This window comes from Oxyura jamaicensis, chromosome 1 (genome assembly GCF_011077185.1).
Source record: "Oxyura jamaicensis isolate SHBP4307 breed ruddy duck chromosome 1, BPBGC_Ojam_1.0, whole genome shotgun sequence".
Lineage (NCBI taxonomy): Eukaryota > Metazoa > Chordata > Aves > Anseriformes > Anatidae > Oxyura > Oxyura jamaicensis.
In genome coordinates, this window is record NC_048893.1 from 114,552,369 (window position 1) to 114,571,518 (window position 19,150).

General features: G+C 39.8%; 1 protein-coding gene across 1 annotated transcript; it reads left to right on the top strand.

Annotated features, from left to right (window-relative positions):
- The first annotated feature begins 4,721 nt into the window (after nucleotides 1-4,721).
- FUNDC1 (FUN14 domain containing 1) lies at nucleotides 4,722-18,807 on the top strand. Its single transcript, XM_035315969.1, has 5 exons — nucleotides 4,722-4,840; nucleotides 6,599-6,755; nucleotides 8,595-8,670; nucleotides 14,675-14,803; nucleotides 16,347-18,807. Exons 1-5 carry the CDS (start codon nucleotides 4,810-4,812, stop codon nucleotides 16,422-16,424), a joined length of 471 nt encoding a protein of 156 aa, XP_035171860.1. The 5' UTR covers nucleotides 4,722-4,809; the 3' UTR covers nucleotides 16,425-18,807.
- Nucleotides 18,808-19,150: the final 343 nt, after the last annotated feature.

Consider the following 19,150-nt stretch of genomic DNA (forward strand, 5'->3'; position numbering starts at 1 on the left):
CTGCTCTCTTCTCCTTCTACATGGACTGTGGTGGGAATTTCTAACTGATATTTCATTAATATCAGTGCTAGTATCAATATTAGTATCAATACAGAAATTAAAATGAAAGAAACTCCTATAGAATTAGAGGATTACAAAATGGAAAAGCAGAATTTATATGATGACCCCAACACAGAAAGAAATGTCATAAGTAACATGTTGCAAAGTTAAGAAAAGTGACAAAGGAAGATTGGAGACAACTGACACATAGAAGCGCCATCAAGAGTCTCTGATGGAGATGGCACAAGACATAAGGACATGTATTTCTTAGCATAATACCTGCAGGGAAGAGAATTGTTATTTTAGCCTCTCCCTGAGTGCATCACAGTTTGGATCACAGCACCGCTCTGCCCAGGAAGCACGAGCGGGGCTAACTCCTGAGGGAAACTTTCACTCCTGCTCCAAAACCCAGCTGGCAGCTGTTGCAGAAGAGCCACCATCCACCTCCACCGCCTGCCCCCTGCAGCCCCCGGCCAGGCCCTCGCAGCACCCAAGCCCCTTCCCACACCCGACAAAGCATTTCTCTGCCATGTGCTGGCCATCCAGCTTTGAATAACAGCACGTCCAGTCATGCTTTTGGCAAGGAGTCATCCCCTCCTTCCAAGTTGTTTACTGTCAGGCAATCCCGAAGTTGTGTACCAGGTTAAATCTACAGAGAATTGAAGTTTCATTCACATCTACAGCCTAGTGAAGGTGGCTTCTGGCCTGCAGCGCGTGTGGCCTTTAGTTTCTGTAATTAACCACACAAGGTGGTTAAAAATCCAAGTGTATGTGCCACAACTCGGAAGCCTGGCCAGCAACACAAAGGAGCTGTTAGGATTGGCATCACAGGGGTGTTTGAAGGCTGGGGGGCTCTCCTCTGCTTTTGCTCTTTGGGTTGGTTGTTGTGTTTTGTTTTAATTATTTTAATTGCTTGGAAGGCAAGCATCCCATGTATGTTCTCTTGCAAGCTGTGACAGTGAACTTGCCTGTTACAGGCACACGGTCAAATGGTGGATATAAACAGAGTGAACTTCTAGCCAGGAACTGTAAAGCAAAGAGAGCAATTTTTCTGTACAGTCCTGATGCTCCAGGATGCTGCTGATGCTCTTCAGAAACTCTTTGTTTCTAAAGAGCCCTTAAGGTTGAACTGAAAATGTGGCCCGAGCGTAAATTGTTTGCCTTTCCTTGAATTTTTTTCCCTGTGGATAGGTTGAAGAAGGCACCTACGTGCATTTAATTTGACTGGATTGGGAGGCTTTACATAACAGCAGAGCTTGAATAATATGTGATCTCCTCAGTAAGGTCTAAGACTATTATGCAAACATCATGGTGGGGCTGGTCAAAAGCCCTCCAAAATAGACAGAATTGCTGGAGCCACTAGGTTTGCTGCTGTCTTTGCACAGATTGTGAAGTTCGCAGGAGGAAAGAGTAATCCTGAGGGCGTTTTCTGTGCTGGCATCAAGCCAATCCCACTGGCAGTGCCAAAGACCCTGCGCAGACATCCAGCAGGCTCAGCAGCTGCCCTGCAGCAGCTGAGGACCTGGCTGAACTGACCACTCTGGACATGGTTGCCAGAGGCCCACCTCTCAAGCCTGCCCAGGTCCCTCTGGATGGCATCCCTTCCCTCCAGCGTGCCCACCACACCACACAGCTTGGTGTCAGCAGGAAACTTGCTGGGGGTGCACTTGGCTGTGTCTCCACATCACAGCTGTCAATGTCTTGTGTATGGATGTGGATGCATCCTGACCCAAAAAGAGAGGTCCCAAAGACCCCCAACATGCCAAAAGGTCTTTCTCTGGCTGCTTCCCCAAATGAAGACACAGTCTAACAGATAAATAACAACACTTCAGACCAAACTCAGCATGCAGAAGTTTGTCAAGGCACATCGAAGTGCTCAAGACAAATTCAATTTAACAAGCAAGTCACTGTTTTCTAGGCTAGTTTCAGTCTCCAAGTTGATGCAAACATAAGTTGCATTTAGAATATAATGCAGTTATTAATATTAATCGTATAAAAAGAAAAAAAAAATAAAAAAAAATTAAAAAGATTGATCACATAAATTTGTCCATTCTGATGGGAAATTAATATAATTGTATGTACAAAAATGAGGAAGATCATCTGCATGGTCATTTAAAAAGAGCAAAGCCAAGTATTAAAATATTGCACAGACTTGGGATTGTCTCTGTTAGGCACTGGTTTAGAAATGTCAAAGCATTGACTGAAACACAAAACAAGGTTTAAAGCTGGCTGTGATGAGCGTACTGAAAATCTTTTCCCTCATTTATCTCTTCTACAGCCTCATCTACACAATGAACAAGGGAAGTGAAAGGTTGCAGGAGCTCCACAGGGATGCACTGAGGCAGATGAGTAAATACTCGTAAAGATTTATCTTCTGGGATCTCCCTGAGGGAGAGAAATGGAGCCACTGAAAGCCAGTCATACAAACTGCTGTAGGTTTTCCAACTGCATCAACAGTTGTGAAGCTGAAAATAGCCAACGGGTCTAACTGTGTTAGTTCAAGCACCTTCTCTGTTCTCATTACCAGATCATCTGCTACAAGAACCAGCATCGTGCACGCATACACTCAGGTATAAACACAAGCTGACAAGAATCAGGAAGACATGAAATATCTAGATAAAGGAAGCCTTTTACAGAGATACAGTGGAAGAATTAGCTGGGTTGTCTTTTGTCCACTCTTGGCTTTCTGAGAGGATCCGGGAAGGTAGCCTTTTTAGTTTTGTTAACATGCTGTTAACATGGACTGTGCAACACATTCCAAATTCTTTTCTTTCAACAACTTGCTAGTGTTAGAAAAAAAAAAAAAATAACACAAAATAATTCATTTAGGAACAAAAGTCAGCAAGCTTTTCATTATTGATTGGGAATTCAATCAAATAACAACAACAAAAAATGTGTATGCTTAAACATAAATGGTCCAAAGATGTTAGTTTTTTGTCAAAACAAATTGTTGAAGATATCTGTGTTCTGTATGAAAATAGATTTATTGAAAATCTTACGTGGCATAGTTCCCCCATTTACCAAATGATGTTCTGTGGGGTTTTGTTTTGAGTACTGAGCAGCTGCATTAAAAACTTTTTAATTTGGGGAACTGTGACAGTTCTTTTTTAACTTCTGTTTACCAGTTCTTACAAAATCAAGAAAAAACATATACTACATCATTCTATCTTGGCATACTACTGTGTGACCATCACGACGGCAAATGTTTGTAATAAAATCAGTTAATAAGCATACCACTATTTTAGCCACACTAACTTCAATCCCAGAGCTAGTTTAAGAAGTGTCTTCATGTAGAACATTTGTTTTTCTGTTTTTCGCATGTCTGTTAAGGCTGGTATAATCAAGAGGTTAATTAGAATCTTAAATGCATAGTTCACATGTTGAGAGATTTGTCTCACTATTAAAAAAAAAAATAAATCTTTATGACATTGGAGAGTGTGGTTTTTTTTAATTATAATTGCCCATTTTGAAGAAAATGTCTTGTGTATTGGCAGCATGAGAGACTATACACATTTTAAAATAATAAGTTTCCAAATTTATTATTTATAATACTTGAACTCTCTTGCTTTCTTGATGTTCACATTGCCACAAAGTTCCTGAAGCTATACTTGTTGTGCCATCTACTATGTTGTGAGTATAAAGACTGTATAGAACTGCACACCATAAAAAAATAATAAAGGCAGTAAAATAAAATAACGTGGCTTTTCGCTCACCAAAGCAACACCAACAGCACCCAACTTCGCAGTGAAGGAGGGAGTAAACTGAGGTCAAGTGATTCTGAATTTCACTTCTGGTAAATGTTTCTTGGCTCACATTTACTTGAATTTTTAAGGGGATTGTGTTTTTTTTTTTTCTGGTTATTGATTTTTACGGGATGCCTAATGCCTATGACAATGCAATGAGAATTTTGAAGTGTGAGTTGCGTATGGAAGGCTAAAGCTGCACGTTGGAATGCCTACTTGCCACAATTTGATGTACAAACCACAGTAAGAACTATTCTGAGACTTTTTGATGACTACTTATACGATGACCTTAAATGTATCGCCAAGGCAAGTAAGTCTTGTATATTTTCATTGCAGGAGCAAAAAAACCAACCCAAGCCATTAACTAACTGGGCCAGCACCACAGAGATTCAACTGGAGACGCCTTAGATCTTCCTGGGCACGCTGCTCGTGGGATGCGATGGCTCCACACCCGGTAAGGCCGGGCACAGACACCAAGCTGGGGTTTTGGTCTGCCACATTAAATAACACGTCTGTTGTTTATCGGACAGAGCGGCACGGCCAGGAGGGGCTCTGCCATGCTGCGGTGCCGTGGGGACCTTGCCCAGGCAGCAGCCGTGGTAGAGAACGAGTAGGAGGGACCGCCATGGGGGTGGCACCATTTTGGCACCACAGTGACTGGGCAAGGCACCCAGGCCTCCGTCTGCACTGTGCTGTTGGATGTCTCCCGCACTGGGGGATTATCAGGCTCCGTACCACGGCGCTGAGCCCGCTCCCGACCTTCAAAAATGCGGGATGAGAGGACGGGGAAGGACTGCTGAGAAACCAAGCCCCACACTACAGCAGGGCCCGACACTGCCCCCAAAATGGCGGCCCTCCCCAGGAACTACACCCCCCACAATCCTCCGGGAGCCCGAGCGGCCTCGGCAGCCCGTGACGTCACCGCGCGCTCCCCGGGGAGGGGGCGGGGCGCGGCGGGCGGACCATAGAGCGGGGAGGCCGCCGGCAGCGCAGAGCGGCCCCGGCTCGGCGGTGACCCGCAGCCAAGATGGCGGCGCGGAGGCCCCGCCGCGCCTCAGGTCAGTCAGCGCCCGGGGCGCCGCGCTCGGCCGCGTCGCTCCTCGCCGTTAAACCGCCGTTAAACCGCCCTCGTAGGCGGCAGCGGGGGCGGGCAGGTGGTGACGGGGCCATAGGGAACGGCCGGGGCAGCGGTGTGCCCGGCCTCCGTCCTAAAACACCGCGGTGGAGGTTTGGTTAAGGCGCAGTCGTGCGTAAAGTGTAACGTTATCGCACGAGGAAGGGCGTTCGTTTAGTTGTTTTATTAAAAAAAGTACGCAAGCGTTGTTAGTGTCCATGCAGCGCATCGCTTATGCGAGCTGTGAGGTGCTTCTGCCCCTAAATTATTAAAATGCAATGTAATTGACACTCTGTGACTGATGATATGTTATTCCCTTTCTACACAAGATAAACAGGCTGTCTTAAATACCTCAAAGTTGAAAAGAACATTCAGTGGCAACTTTTTATCGTTACAAGTCTTGTTACTGCTGTTTCAGTACTTACGACCTCTTAAATAATACTAAAGGGAAAAAATTCATACCTACTTATGTATTTCTTCCATTCTCTAGCCTTTCGCTCACAACTTGTAATAAGAGGTTAAAAACAACATTGTTAGCGTGAGAGGAATATTTACATCACAACTCATCACGAGTCTAGGTAGTAACACAACTTCTCTCCTCTGCAGTGGCCCAGCATCCCTGCTGAACTTACATCTCACCCTAAATACTTTAAACAGAAGTGGGCTTTAATCCTGTATGCGTGCTTTTAAAATGCTCCTTTTTGCAAGTAGGCCACCTCTTCTTTTGATGTTTGAACATAAGCGGTATTTAGGGTGGTATTTAGGTATTTAGGATGTCTAATTTGGAGTCGTAGGAGAAGGCCTAGTTTGAAAACGTTGAGAGAATTGTGCTGAAATTATGGAACTTAATTGAAGTCCCAGCTTCATCTATTTTGTCTGTTGTGGAATGGGAACAGACGTGGCTGTTCTTGGCTTATTACCTTAACCTAATGTCCTGCCCTCTGAAGAAAACACAAAGCCAGAGATTCTTAAAAGAGAAGCATCTGCTTTCTCTTAAGTCAGGTGTGTTTCACATTGCTGAAGATCATAAAAGCAATTGTGCGATGTCAGATGAAAGCCCAGCAGATCGTGTCCGAAAGCCATCCGCTGCAGGGTGAGCTAGGAAAGAATAACACGGTAAACATGCAGCGATACTTTCTCAGAATGTTTCTGATGACTTTCTACTCTGGACCTTGTGATAGCCTTTGGTGGATTTTCTTTCGTTGTTCCTTTATTTTTTTCTGTTGTTATTTGGAGTCCACATCTGCTTTTGGTATCTACAGCATCCTGCAGCAAGCTGCTCTCCAGGTTAACCAGGGCCTCTCAGAGAGGGGCAGAGAAGACTTCCCTTTTTTCTTTTTAACTTTTTTTTTTTGTGTGTGTGTGTGTGTGTTAAACCAGCTGCCTGCTAGCTCCAAGGCCTTAGTTCCTCTACTTGAACAGAGAGATTACTGTTCACCTTTCCTGTGCCACGTGGATTTTATAGGTAATAACTTTCCTGTAGTCTTGGCTCGAAGACTGGCATAAAATCACAAAGGCCTTTGTTCTGTGAACCTCTGGACCACAGGTACCCCGTATATGGCAACATAAGCCGTTGTATTAGCCAGCTAATGCCAAGTACAGTTCTGTTAATGCTTGGGGGGGTTGTTAGTCGATTTTTTGATGGGTTGTTAGCTTATTGTCTAACAGAAAATAACTTTTTTCCTTCTTTCTTCTTTTTAAGAACGTGAAAGTGACGATGATTCCTATGAAGTGTTGGACCTAACAGAATATGCAAGGCGTCACCATTGGTGGAATCGTGTGTTTGGCCGCAATTCGGGACCAATTGTAGAAAAATATTCCGTGGCCACACAGATTGTGATGGGCGGAGTGACTGGCTGGTGAGAGAACGTCGCTTTCGTAACTGCGCTAGGCCTTCTACTGTGCTTAGCTCATTTTCCAGGCTATTTGAAGCAGATACGCTTATTTTCCCTGATAGGGTTTTCCTTTATTGTTAATAAAAATTATGCATGCGTGAAGAATCTCTTAACTCATTGCTCTGACTCATCATCCTAAAGTCGTTTTGTAATATTGGTAAAATGCACCAGTTCTCTGAAGGAACCCATACCAGTTACTGTGAAAAGGAGTTGAAGAAATGTCAGAACTCTGAAAGTCTAAGGAGTAAATGGAAAATTACTGCATGTCATTTTTGTTTCTATGGAAAATCAGATTGACTTAGGAGTGGAGGTTTAGAGGCCTAGTTACGGTATTACAGCTAAGGTGCATTTTATAGGTAAGAGAAATTAAGAAAGGGATGTGTGGCAGAATGTATCTTTAAGAGCCCCATTTTATAGAGACGTCTTTGTTTCTCTAAAATAAACTGGAGCCATTTTGAACAGTTTAAGTCTCTCTACGTTAACATGAGAGCAGATACCATAAATTGTTTTAGCCTTACTATGCTCTGGTGATAGGTAGAAATTGGAAGTGTGGTCACAGTCTTGGCAGCTATGTCAAGGTATTGGACTAGTCCTTGTTTATTCCAGTATTCTAAAAAAATAATAATTTCAGTGAAAAACAACATTATGGTAGCGCAGGAACTTTTAAAATGAAATTATACAAGATTTGGAACATGAAAGAGGCTAAAAATGAAATTGTTATTTACAGGCTCAGTACAGCTTTGGGGAATGTAGCCTTAGCTTTCGATCTGATTTTTGATTTGCTTCTGTAGCTTTAAAATAGCTTTCAGAAGTTAGGTGTGAACAGACAAACTCAGAAACCTGTAGGGAGTGGTTCATGGGATCTGGCATCCAAGAAGTGGCTGACTGAACGATGTAGGAGCTGTATTGCAGTGTCTGTGTCTATGTACATACGTGTGTGTGTGTATTTGTGCATATCAGTAGGGTTTCACCCTTCATATGCAAAGGGAAAAAGAAACAACACATGCATGGGGCTGCGAGGGGGCAGGTCAGATGCCAGAGGAGGCACCCAGAGAAGTTTTGGGACTATCAGCGTGGGAAGCATCCTGTGCCTGCCCAAGCAGGCTCTGAGCAGCCCAATTGCGCTCAGGTCTGACGGTGCAGTTTTGGGCAGGGGGCTGGGACAGACGACCTCCTGCCACAGTTGTTCTGTGATGCTGATATCTGTGTGGTGCTGTGTTTGATGTGGGAGCCTTTGGAGACTGCGAGCAAGGTGCTAAATCACTGGTTGCCGTGGTCCACTAAGAACAGACCGAGGCCATGTCCCAGAGGAGCACCCTTCCCTGCCCCGTCCCCCTCTCCCCACCAGCTTCTAGCTCTTGTGGTAGGGATGTAACTTCTTTCTACCTGGGAATTAAGTTATAGGTCACGTAGCTAGTATAAATGATAGTGTAATATATTAACCTTCCATCTGGGAATAGTTATAATGGCACTTTTGTATTGCTCTGCTGTGCTTTGTTAAAATGCTGTATTTAATAGCAGCATGCAGCTTTTATGTATAGACAAAGCCCGCAGATCTCAAGCTTACTTTAAAGGGGCCATCAGTCGTCAACTAGCAACCGTTGCTCATGTTGTTTTGTGTTAGACGTTATTCATTAAACGTTGTTTGTATTAAATATTCTGATCTAAAGATTTAAAAATGTGAAGTTAAACGTTTGCTTTTGTTAATTGAACAACTTAATAGTTGTAGTCAGGAATATTGGAGTGTGGCATTGTTGAGCAGACAACTTCATTGGACTGGGTTTTTTGTTTTGTTCTCCTAAGGTGTGCGGGATTTTTGTTCCAGAAAGTCGGAAAGCTTGCAGCAACTGCAGTAGGTGGTGGCTTTCTTCTGCTTCAAGTATGTAGAATTTCATGCTTTATAAGTTGGCAAATGTTATTTACTTAAACAGTAGGAAAAATTTAGCTGCTGGGTTAAAAATTTAATTAGGAAGGCTTCTTATCTACTTCATCTTCATAGTGTTATCAATCCAAAACTTAATTTCAGATGGAATATTGTGTGTAAAAGAGACATCTCTAAAAGAACAGTCCTAAATCGGAATCTGCTCTATCCTGTAAAATAGTTGTAATAAGCCAAAAGAAACCTTTGTGTAGAAACTGAGATGCTGTGTGTGATACATATTGCCAGATAAGAGGAACTACAAGTAAACTTATTATTAGAGAGATCAGGCAATCTAAGCTGTGTTTATTTTAAATAGGTTTGAGGATTTTTATCAGTGCTTTGAAAAAAACGGGCTGCTTTGGCAGTTGCTTGGAAAACATGCTCTGGTCCTATTATGAAGCCGTTGATTTCCCTTTTCTCCTCATGCTGTCTTTGGTGGTTATATCTGTTAAACCTCTGAAGCTCTCCTGACTTCTGATGGTTTCATTGCATTCCTCTGTTCAACTGGATTTCAAGTCTAAAAAAAATGTCATGGTGTTACCTAGCACGACCATTTGAATTTTTCATCAGATATTGTGTTAGGGGATATTGTGTTGTGTTTTAATTTCCAAAAAGCCTTCAAATAAATTAAAAGGCTTTAAGCAAAGGAGAATTTCACATATCCTTCTGAGATGTAAAGGAATTAAAATTACTTGGCTAGCATTTTCCATGTCTTAATAGCTGTGAGCTTGTCTATTTTTTTTCTTCAAGTTACTCTAGAGGAAGTAGACTGGTGTCTGTTCAGGTTTGTTCAAATAATACACCATTTATTATATATTTTTTTTTGAGACAGATAAAGATAGTTTCTTTTTATTATTGCCAACATGGCCCTGGATGGTTTCTGAAAACAAACAAACAACTTTTTATTTGTTTCCTTGATGGTAATGGCTGTCACAGCCAACCGTTGGTCAGGAAGGCTTGTGTAGTACCTCTGGCTGCTGCTGTGTAGTGCGTCCAGGTGGCAGTTGGGTGAAGGACTCTTACTTCCTTCATGATCATCCTCTCTACTGTTTTTTTTTTTTTTTTAAAAAAAAAAACACCTCCAAGGCCCTTGTTAAACATAAGCTCTGTAGTTCAGTTACATGTGAGAATGTAGGCTTTTCAAAAGTATTTGGTTTAACTCGTTTTCAACAAGTATAACACCTACTTTATTCTAAATTACTCAAAGGCAAGCAGCAACAACAATGTAAAAGTCAAAGAGAAATATTTTTCATATGAAGCTTTATAGCGTTATTTGTTCCACTTCGCCATGGTGCATTGCTGACCTTTTCAGATCTCCTGGGAAGTGCTGGTTATTGGGCTTGTACCTAAACATTGGGATGGATTTTACAAATGTATTGAATCAGAAATGGCTCAGAATCATCCAGATGTAAATTTTTGGCAAAATGGGCAAAGCCACCAAATGAATCAATTTGAGAACACCGCAGTACTTTAGCCCACAGTGCGTATTTCTGGATGATGAGGGAGCGTTTAAATCTTTACATAATATATATATGGCTAGTGGATCTTTAAACTACTTGTCTTTAAGTTAACCAGATGAGAAAGCATGACCAAAATCTCTTCTCATTTAGCACAGTGTTGGTCTTAATTCACTAAATGAGAATTTTTATCCAAATTTGGCTGTAGAGCCTGCCAAACAGAGCCCTGGAATCCAGGGGCAGTAGGCAGAACATTGCCTGCAAGTCCCTGTTAGTGCTTCTTACCACACACAGCTGAAAAGTTAAAACTAAAACCTGTCAATAGTGAAGAATAGAAATTGCTTAAAAACATGTTACTCGTGTAGTATTTTTGCTGGTTGAGCTGTGAAGTTTGGGGAACTTTCCTATGCATTAAATCGGTTTGCCATGTGATAGTGTGTCTGATTTCTTAGTTGATCTCATTTAGAGTGTATTTGAAAAGGAATATTATCTAAGAAGAAAAACGAATTGCATATTTTGATTGTCTATATCGTTAATTAAGAAAGATCAGATTCTCTTGGAAGGGAATAAAATAAATGCTTTGGTCTTTCATTTTAATTCAAAACGCTTTGCATTTTTAAAGCTGAGTCATAAATTCTATAGTGTAATTACATTTCTGTAGTCTTTAATTTTTTCATTTAAAGATCACACATTATGTTTTTAATTTCCTTATTAATATGTTCAACGCTTCCCCTGTGTGGGCAGAGGAACGTTTCAGCACGTGACTAGAAACTTCCTTTTTATCTGTAAATTTTACTGATACTGCAGATTTCATTCCAACTCCTGATTGCAATATTGATGTTGTAATTACCTGCTCAAACAAGAAAAAGAACTACAGAAGGCGAGATTTTTGGATGAAGCCCATTCACTGAAACATTTCAGTCCTGGAATTTAAAAAGGGCATTTTTTCTATAGCATATGATGACTTCATCTGAAGAAATCTAGTAGGAAACAGAAAGCAATATGTTTTGGAGTGTCAGTTCATACAAGAAGTGAAAAGATCTTTCAAATTATTGTAAATGATCTATAAATTTGTCAGTCTCAATGCAGATTAAATAAAAAGTCTGAGGAGAATAAAAATGTCATGAAAGAATCTGCATTGTTCTTCAGAATTAAGACCTGTTCTCACATCTCAGTGCTGGATATTTCAACAGCTTAATTTGATCATTTTTTTATTGAAGGAGTTGTGATTCTTCAAGTATGCTGGTATGTGATCAATACCCATGCGCTATACCAAGAAAAATGCAATTAATTTATCCTACCGGGATCAACCTAAGGGATTTCCCTTGTCAAACGCATAGGTTGTATAGCACACAGCTTAGTGAGATCCTGAGGAGCAGGGAAGTGTGAACTTGGTGTGGTTCTGCTGTAATAAGTTACTTAAAACAATTGTTCTTAATGAGTGCCTGTTCTCGGTGTTTTTAAATTCCTGTATCCTTAGTAATGGTCTCATTACTTTTTGCTCTGCACTCGACATATAAATCGTGGCTATTTCCATTTTGTATTGACTACTATTGAATCTTAAAATGGTGTATTTGTGGAGTTTTTTGTGCTTTCAGTAATAAATTTTGCCTCGTTCCATTAACATGCCATTGATGGATTCAATTCAACTCCTCATTAAAATACCTTCTACCTTGAGAAAGAGCTTAGAAAGCAATGCAAGAAGCAAGATAAACCCTAAGCCTCAGCTGTGTGTTGTGCAGAGGTCTGGTGGTGCTGTGGTATCTCTGCTGTGTGGTGAGAGAACAGCACGCTTCTGGGGTAGGGACTTGTTCAGAGGGAGAGTTGCATTTGGTTTTGCACTGGATACCTCACTTGACAGATGATTTGTGCAGATTTAGAGGGACTAATTCAGTGGAAGAGCCAAAGCAAACAGTATCTGGAAGTTTGCCTTATAAAGAAATGCCCTGCTTCTGGCAGGTGTTTACATCAAGTGGAGGGGCATCGTTCTTCTGCTTTTGTAAACTGGAGGAGTTTTATGGTCACAGGGGAGCTGTGCCAGTAGATGGTGGCTGAAGATACAGCCTCTGGAGTTCAGCTCTTACAAAAAAATAAAAATAAAAATACTGTATCATTTCTCAGTCCCTCCTTATCTCTGTATGTTGAAGTTAGAGCCTTGTCAGGTCAGTCCTGGTCAGGAGCAGAGAGGGTTGCTGCCTAGATAAATACCAGGAAATACCGAGAAGTTTGGATAGCTCCTGTATGCTCAGATGGGGATCTAGCGTGCAGTTTCTGGGCTTGGTTAGGCCTTTTAGTATGAGAGATACTCTGCTTTTGAGGAAATTACAACTGCCATCTTGCTGCCCCGTCTTCCTGGATGCATTTTTTTTTGCTCTTGTGCATCGTTTGCTCATTACCCTTAATGACGCTTCATAATAACCAAGTGCTCGTGTGCCTATCCAATAGCACCCCCAAATATGAGGCCTTCCCTTTAGGTTCTCTTCTCATTTTGGTTAGTGTAGAGAAGGATGGAAGTACTTACATTAATCATGCATTAATGTATTTTTTAATTGCATTTTTAGAAAACATCTTAGTTTTTCAATAGGTCTGGAAGATCTTGAACAAATATCTGACATTAATAAGCTATACATGTATATACACACCTGTATGATGCATTAAGTATATATATATATAGGGAGTTGATAATGGAATATTAATGTTTTATCTCCATTATCATAGGGATTGGCTTTAAAAATGCTACTGAACTTTAAGAATTTGTAGTTATATAAATTCACGAACCTTGACCATAAACTAGTAGTTAGGATTTTTTTTTTTTTTTAAAGATTAATTAGGATTTAAAAATTGAAGTCTGTCTCACCAATATAAGCCTTCAGTGGGATTTTTTTCTGTGGTTAGACAAAGTTACATATTTTGTAGGACTGCAGCCAAAGCAGATACAACACGAGGTCTGACTCTCACTGCAGTGAAGTTCGAGATATTTTTTTCCTCCATTATACATTTTATATTCTAAACATTGTCTATTGTTTATTTCATAGCTGTATACTAAAACTTGAAAGCACAGCTTACGATCTCTGCTACTAAATTCAGGGAGAAATGTATAAGTTCTATGGTTAGAAGCTTAATTAAAAACGGAGCTTAATTAAAAACTGTTGCCTCATACCTGTACTGTATGGATAACTGAGCTAATTGAACTAGTCTTAATCTTGTTTCTCTTAAAGTCCAGTTTTTATTTTATTAATGTATTTGCTTACTTAAAAGATGTATTTCTAATATTGTGTTGGACTTAATATGTTAAATCCATATTTAGTTTTTAGGTTTGTGAGTCAGAAGGCACCAGTTCAACACTAAGGCCTCTTTGAAATTCTTGTGGTAATGTTAACTCCATAAAATGAAAATTAGCCCAACGCCTAATTGTTTTTTCTCCTGGCGTGTCATCCAGTGACTGGATGCGCGACCAGAACAGTTTAAAAGTAGTTTTATGTCTTCATTGGGTACAGGCAGTCCTTAATTACCTATCTCTGCCTAACACAAGCACCTGTCTACATAAATGGCTTACATTAGACAGGCAAGGTCAATTGATTTATTGTATCCCAAACCTAATAAATCCTATATTTAAATATCTACTCCACGGAACTTTATCTGTGAATTTTATTTAGAAGTTATACCATTTGCATAGAACGCACTTATATAAGTTGCATGAGTTTGCCAAACATAACTTTTAAGAAGGATCTGAGAAATCTCACTCTTCACAGAGATTTTTGTTTCGGTATAAATCATTTAAAGCTAGCAGTCTGTGTTTGTTTGCCTTAGCAGTTAAAATGAGCAGTAATCCTTAGTTTTGATTTTCTTCTTTTTACAACTGATGAGGTTTTTTCCCTTAACTATTATCTGGAGTATACAGTTATTTTTTTACTATCTTACAGACATTTAAGTATGTATTTCTTTTGTGAGTTGGTGGGACTGCCAACGTTGTTGAGTAAATGAAAGTCCTTTTTCCAGAATCAAATCTGAGTTAGAGAAATAAGGGACAGGGTTGGGATGATGGTTAAATGTGCTAAAAATCTCATGAATGATGATTCTTATTAGCCCCAAATGTCCTGTCACAAGTCAGAATTCCACAGTTTTGAAAGAAGCTAAAATGGAACAGTTTTTTCATTGTTACTCTATGAATGTACTTTTCTTCCCTTGCAATTACAGTAAATTCTGAAGGAAAAAAATGTTTTAAATTAAAACTTTTATAGCTAAGCAATAGAAAAATGGTGAAATTACCAAGAGTCTACTGAACTTTGCAATTCATTGTTCTATTTCACACCACAGTTACTGCAGGGAGAATACAGTGTTTGATGCAGAGTAAGTGTTGTAACTGGAGCAATGTCTTTTCCTGTACCTGTAATACAAAGAAGAAACAACATTTAAACAAAATATAATTTGTAGGCACTAATATATTGCACTTTGACTCATAAAATGTTAACTACAACTGTACTGAATTTACTTTATTTTCTTAGATTGCTAGTCATAGTGGATACGTACAAGTTGATTGGAAGAGAGTTGAAAAAGATGTAAACAAAGCAAAAAAACAGTTAAAAAAGCGTGCAAATAAGGCAGCACCTGAAATCAATACTCTAATCGAAGAGGTAAGTCTAAGCAGATAAACTTTTCTACCAGCCACCGTTTCTTACTTTCCCCCTTACGTGGTACTTAGTTGGAAATGTGGTGCAAAACTGAGCCGTAATTCTGATTGTAATGGGTGGGCATCAGAAATAGTCTGGTTGTATGTTTTATTAAAAGTTATCGTTGTATACTCTTTTTTAACTTGGTGTTTTGCTCGCTCTTGCAGGATTACACGTGGGCTTTGGTTGTAGAAAAGCATTAACTTTGTGGCCTAGGGACTGCCATGAGCTTTGTCAGTTAGTCTGTGCACCTTCTTGGCCAGCAAGAGAGCTGATACGCTGATGGATTGGTTTATAAAAAAAAAAAGGGGGGGGGTTGCGGTTAAAACATGGTAGCTCAAAGACCCCAAAATGTTAGTCTGCTGACCACAATATTACTTGATTAGGAAAGATTAACCTCTCTTTCTAGAGAAAAGCAATAACCACTTTGTAACTAGGGATGCGTATTTTTTAAATCTAATTTTTACACATAAAAAATATATCTACGGACTCTGTTACATGCTATGTTAAAAAGAGTCGTACTGATCAGAATGTCAGAGGCCATTTTGTTCTGACATTTGAAGACCTTTTTATCATTTTATCTTTCAAAAAAGGCATGTTTGGCGTGTTTTAACGCACTTTTAAAATGTCATGTAAGCCCTATAAGTTTCTTTCTGTGCAACTGTGAATCCTGACTGAGAATGTACCATAGGCTAACAGTGTTACAGCAGCCACACTGGTGCTTTCTAATAAAGAATTCTGATATCTCATACTTAACCTGATGGAATTACAGTTAAGTTGCTAAAAAATGCCTTATGTTTTAATGTGAATTTAAAGTGGAAAGCCAAGAGAGGGGGTTTTCTACCTTCTTCTCTACCCCAAATAGTTTAACCTATCCTCCATTCTGCTGCAGAAACAGATGAGATAGGAAGCTTTTTGTTTTCCTTTTTTCAAATTACCTTACTTTATTATTATTATTATTATTATTTATTATTATTAATTGTGTCCTAATAGCTAATCTGAAGTGTTCAAAGTAAAGGATTTATGAAATGTCATGTTGGATACGCATTATACTCAGTGATAACATTTCATGAAATATTGCATACAAAAAGTTGTGATATTTAAGAATTGTTTTTTTTTTTTATCAAGTTGCTAGGAAAATTGCTCACAAAAGAGGGAACTGTATTTTTCCAGTGCCCTAGTCTTCCCCCCAAAGATAGTTCTTTACAACTTTTTTTTGTGTGTGTGATTAAAATTGAAATTATGGTAGTACCCTCACTTTTTTTGGTCAAGAGAGTTTGTAAAAAACCTGTCTGTTTATAATCCCCCCCAAAAAAGTAGTATTTGGCATAGAATTACTTTACATTGGTGCCAGCAGTTGCCACCTAACTTTGTTGGTTTTCAAATGGATTACTACCATCTCCCCAGATCCAGTATGCTTATTTCCAGGCAATTGTGATAAGAGTATTAAATGTTATAGTCAGACACGATTGACTTGGTTCTTTACACTTATTGTTTTTCTTCTCAGTCAACAGAATTTATCAAACAGAACATCGTGGTCTCCAGTGGATTTGTTGGAGGCTTTTTGTTAGGCCTTGCATCGTAAGGACCTGAATCATCTCTTCCCAATGGCATTCGTGTCAAAGAACAGTTGTGGTGACACACTGTCAGAAAGCAGTGTGGGTCACCGTGCCCTCCAGAGCAAGACGAATGGAATAGGTAGAAAATTTGGAAGCTTTCACATTTTAGGCTTTTGCCTCTTGAAGCTTGGCAAAACTAGAATTTGCTGAAAAAATGCAGTGTGCTCATTATAGCATTTCTGGGCAAAACTGGTTCATCTTCATCATGACTCTTTTTATCTATGACCTTTCAAGATCTAGCATTTTTAAAATGTTATTCTTGGAATATAGATATGTAAGCATATTGTAAGAAAGCAAGCTCCATTTGTATGTTTTCAAGTAAATACTGTTAATTTTAAAAGTATTTTTCTTCATGCTGTAGTAGATAGTATTAACGACTACATACTGTACATGATACTGTAGTTTCAGCCTCGTGGCTGCCTGTGTTCTTTAGAAGTCACTGCAATAATCTGTAAATCTGTAATACCTTTTTACAGAGTATTAAATAACAAAGAATCATCAGCTCATTAAAAGTGAAAATTGACTTTGACTCTGGCCTCTCTATACATAGAGAATAAGTCTCATTTTCATGTCCTGCAGGCATCTGGTACAAATATTTTGCACACAAGTTTGTGTGCTAAGTGAATGTGTATGTTACTTTTCCCAGATGTGTAGACATGCATAAATTCATTGATAAAACTGTAGTACACAGATAATCATGGCAAGGATCATTGTTTCATGCTCAGTGAGCTCTCAGGCTTCAGTAGGTGGTGAAATGAGGCCCTGAGACTTCTGCCTGAGCACTTTGCAAGGGCTCATACTTTGTGTGGCTGGATGCCATGACAGTATGATGTACCTTGGATCGACTGAAGGCTTCTCTTGTAGCCCGTTTTAGATAGAAATTATGAGGTAATGCTCACTTTCATATTCACCTCTATTGCCACCATGTTCTGCCCAACTTAGCCTTTAAAAAAGAAAAAAACAGTTCACTTAATTTGACTTTTACTGTTAATTTGACTTTTCACTGTCTAGGGTGTCAGCTATGGAAAATCTAGGGTACAGATTGGCTTCAGTCAGCTTATTGGAAGAGTGCCTATTGCCTCTGATGTCTGGGAAAGTAAATGAGACTTCATCTGTGGGATGTGGTTGCGGCCTCCATCTTTGACAAATCAAAGCCAGAGGCAGATTCTAAAGGAGAGGAGGTATAATTTTCTAGCCTGTCTACAGCTAATTCTGAAGCAGGGTTTTAAGGTGGTTTTGGTCATTTCTTACTAAATTGTTCTCAAGAAGTTGAGAATCCAAATGCATGCTTTGTACGTTTTTCTGTTTTTCAAACTTATGAACCTTTTACCTAAGACAAGGGGATGTTTGCCCTGACCTCCTTTCCCTGCTTTAATTCTGTGCCCATAAGTTAATGTGAAATTGAGCCTGCCTCATGCAGGTTTTGTTGGGTTCTTGTTTACACACCTGAACAGCAGTAATGATGCATCAGCATCCCATGGCTGAATGTGAACTTCTGATGTGCAGGGTAAGTGATGAACCTCCATCAGATGGACTGTACATGAAAGGCCTTTGACATCATAACCTAGTTTATATTTAGATCAGGGCATCTGTGAGCTTCAGAGGCGCTAACGTACTGTAGGTTAACTTCATCTGGCTGGGGTAAGTCATGAAGCACATCGTGCATGCCTGCCAGGTTTATGTAATGCTTTAGTAAAGCTAAAACCTGTTTAGAATTTTGGATATCAAAACAACAGCAAAAAGGCAACAAGGAAGACATTGCATGTTATCCTAAGGTTTTGTTTTTTTCTAAAAAGGTGAATTTCTAAAGCTATGTAAAAACAATTGTTGCAGTTCATTGGAAATGGGAAGCCAAGGAAGGGGCTGCGTCATCTGGCATTAAAGAAAAACATTGAATGAACCATTGTATGAAAGTTTCTTTTCCTTAGTATTCAATCCAAAGGAGATTGGTAAGGTAACCATCATGTTCTTCTCTGCTGGTGAAGCTGATGGATTTTGGCATGTCATAGGATTTACCGAAGCCGACCACTGCAAGTCACGCACATGGGTGAACTCAGATGTTCCGAAGGTCTCTGGGAGTGAAGTGAGCACCTCGATAACGCGAACCCACAAACTTGCATCTAAAAAGGAGTCTGCCCTGTGAAAGGGTTTCAAGGGAGCATGCTGCAGTGCCCTTTCTAAAAGGGCTGCTGTGAGTGAGAAATATGCTTCATAGTTAAAAGTAGAATTTAAAATAACTTTTATAGCAGTCTGCAAGCCCAATTTCTGCAGGGGAAAGTTGTTCTGCTGTCCTGTTACTGTTATCTGGGATACTCAGTAAGATGATGAATAAAGAACTGATCGAACGAAATATATATTTTATTAGTTTATTTTTTTCAAAGGCTCTGGAACAAGAAGCATAATGCTGCGTGAGAGAGAAAGTAAGGAGAAATGGTATAACAGAAAAGGTGAGCACGGGTTGTTTGTGTGAGGATTGGCCTTAATTCATGCATTAATGACTTGAGGAACGGCTGCTGGCGTAGGGGTGGGCGTTTGCAGACTTCTTTGAAGCTGTTCCTTGGGTCCTGGTTAGCTCTGGGGGGTGCTAAAGCTGCAGGCAGAACTGGCGGGGTGAGCAGAAGATGGAGCAGCAGACTTGGATAAACAAAGTACTGAGATGTGTAACTGAAGCTTTTCTTGCAAATACCTGAGG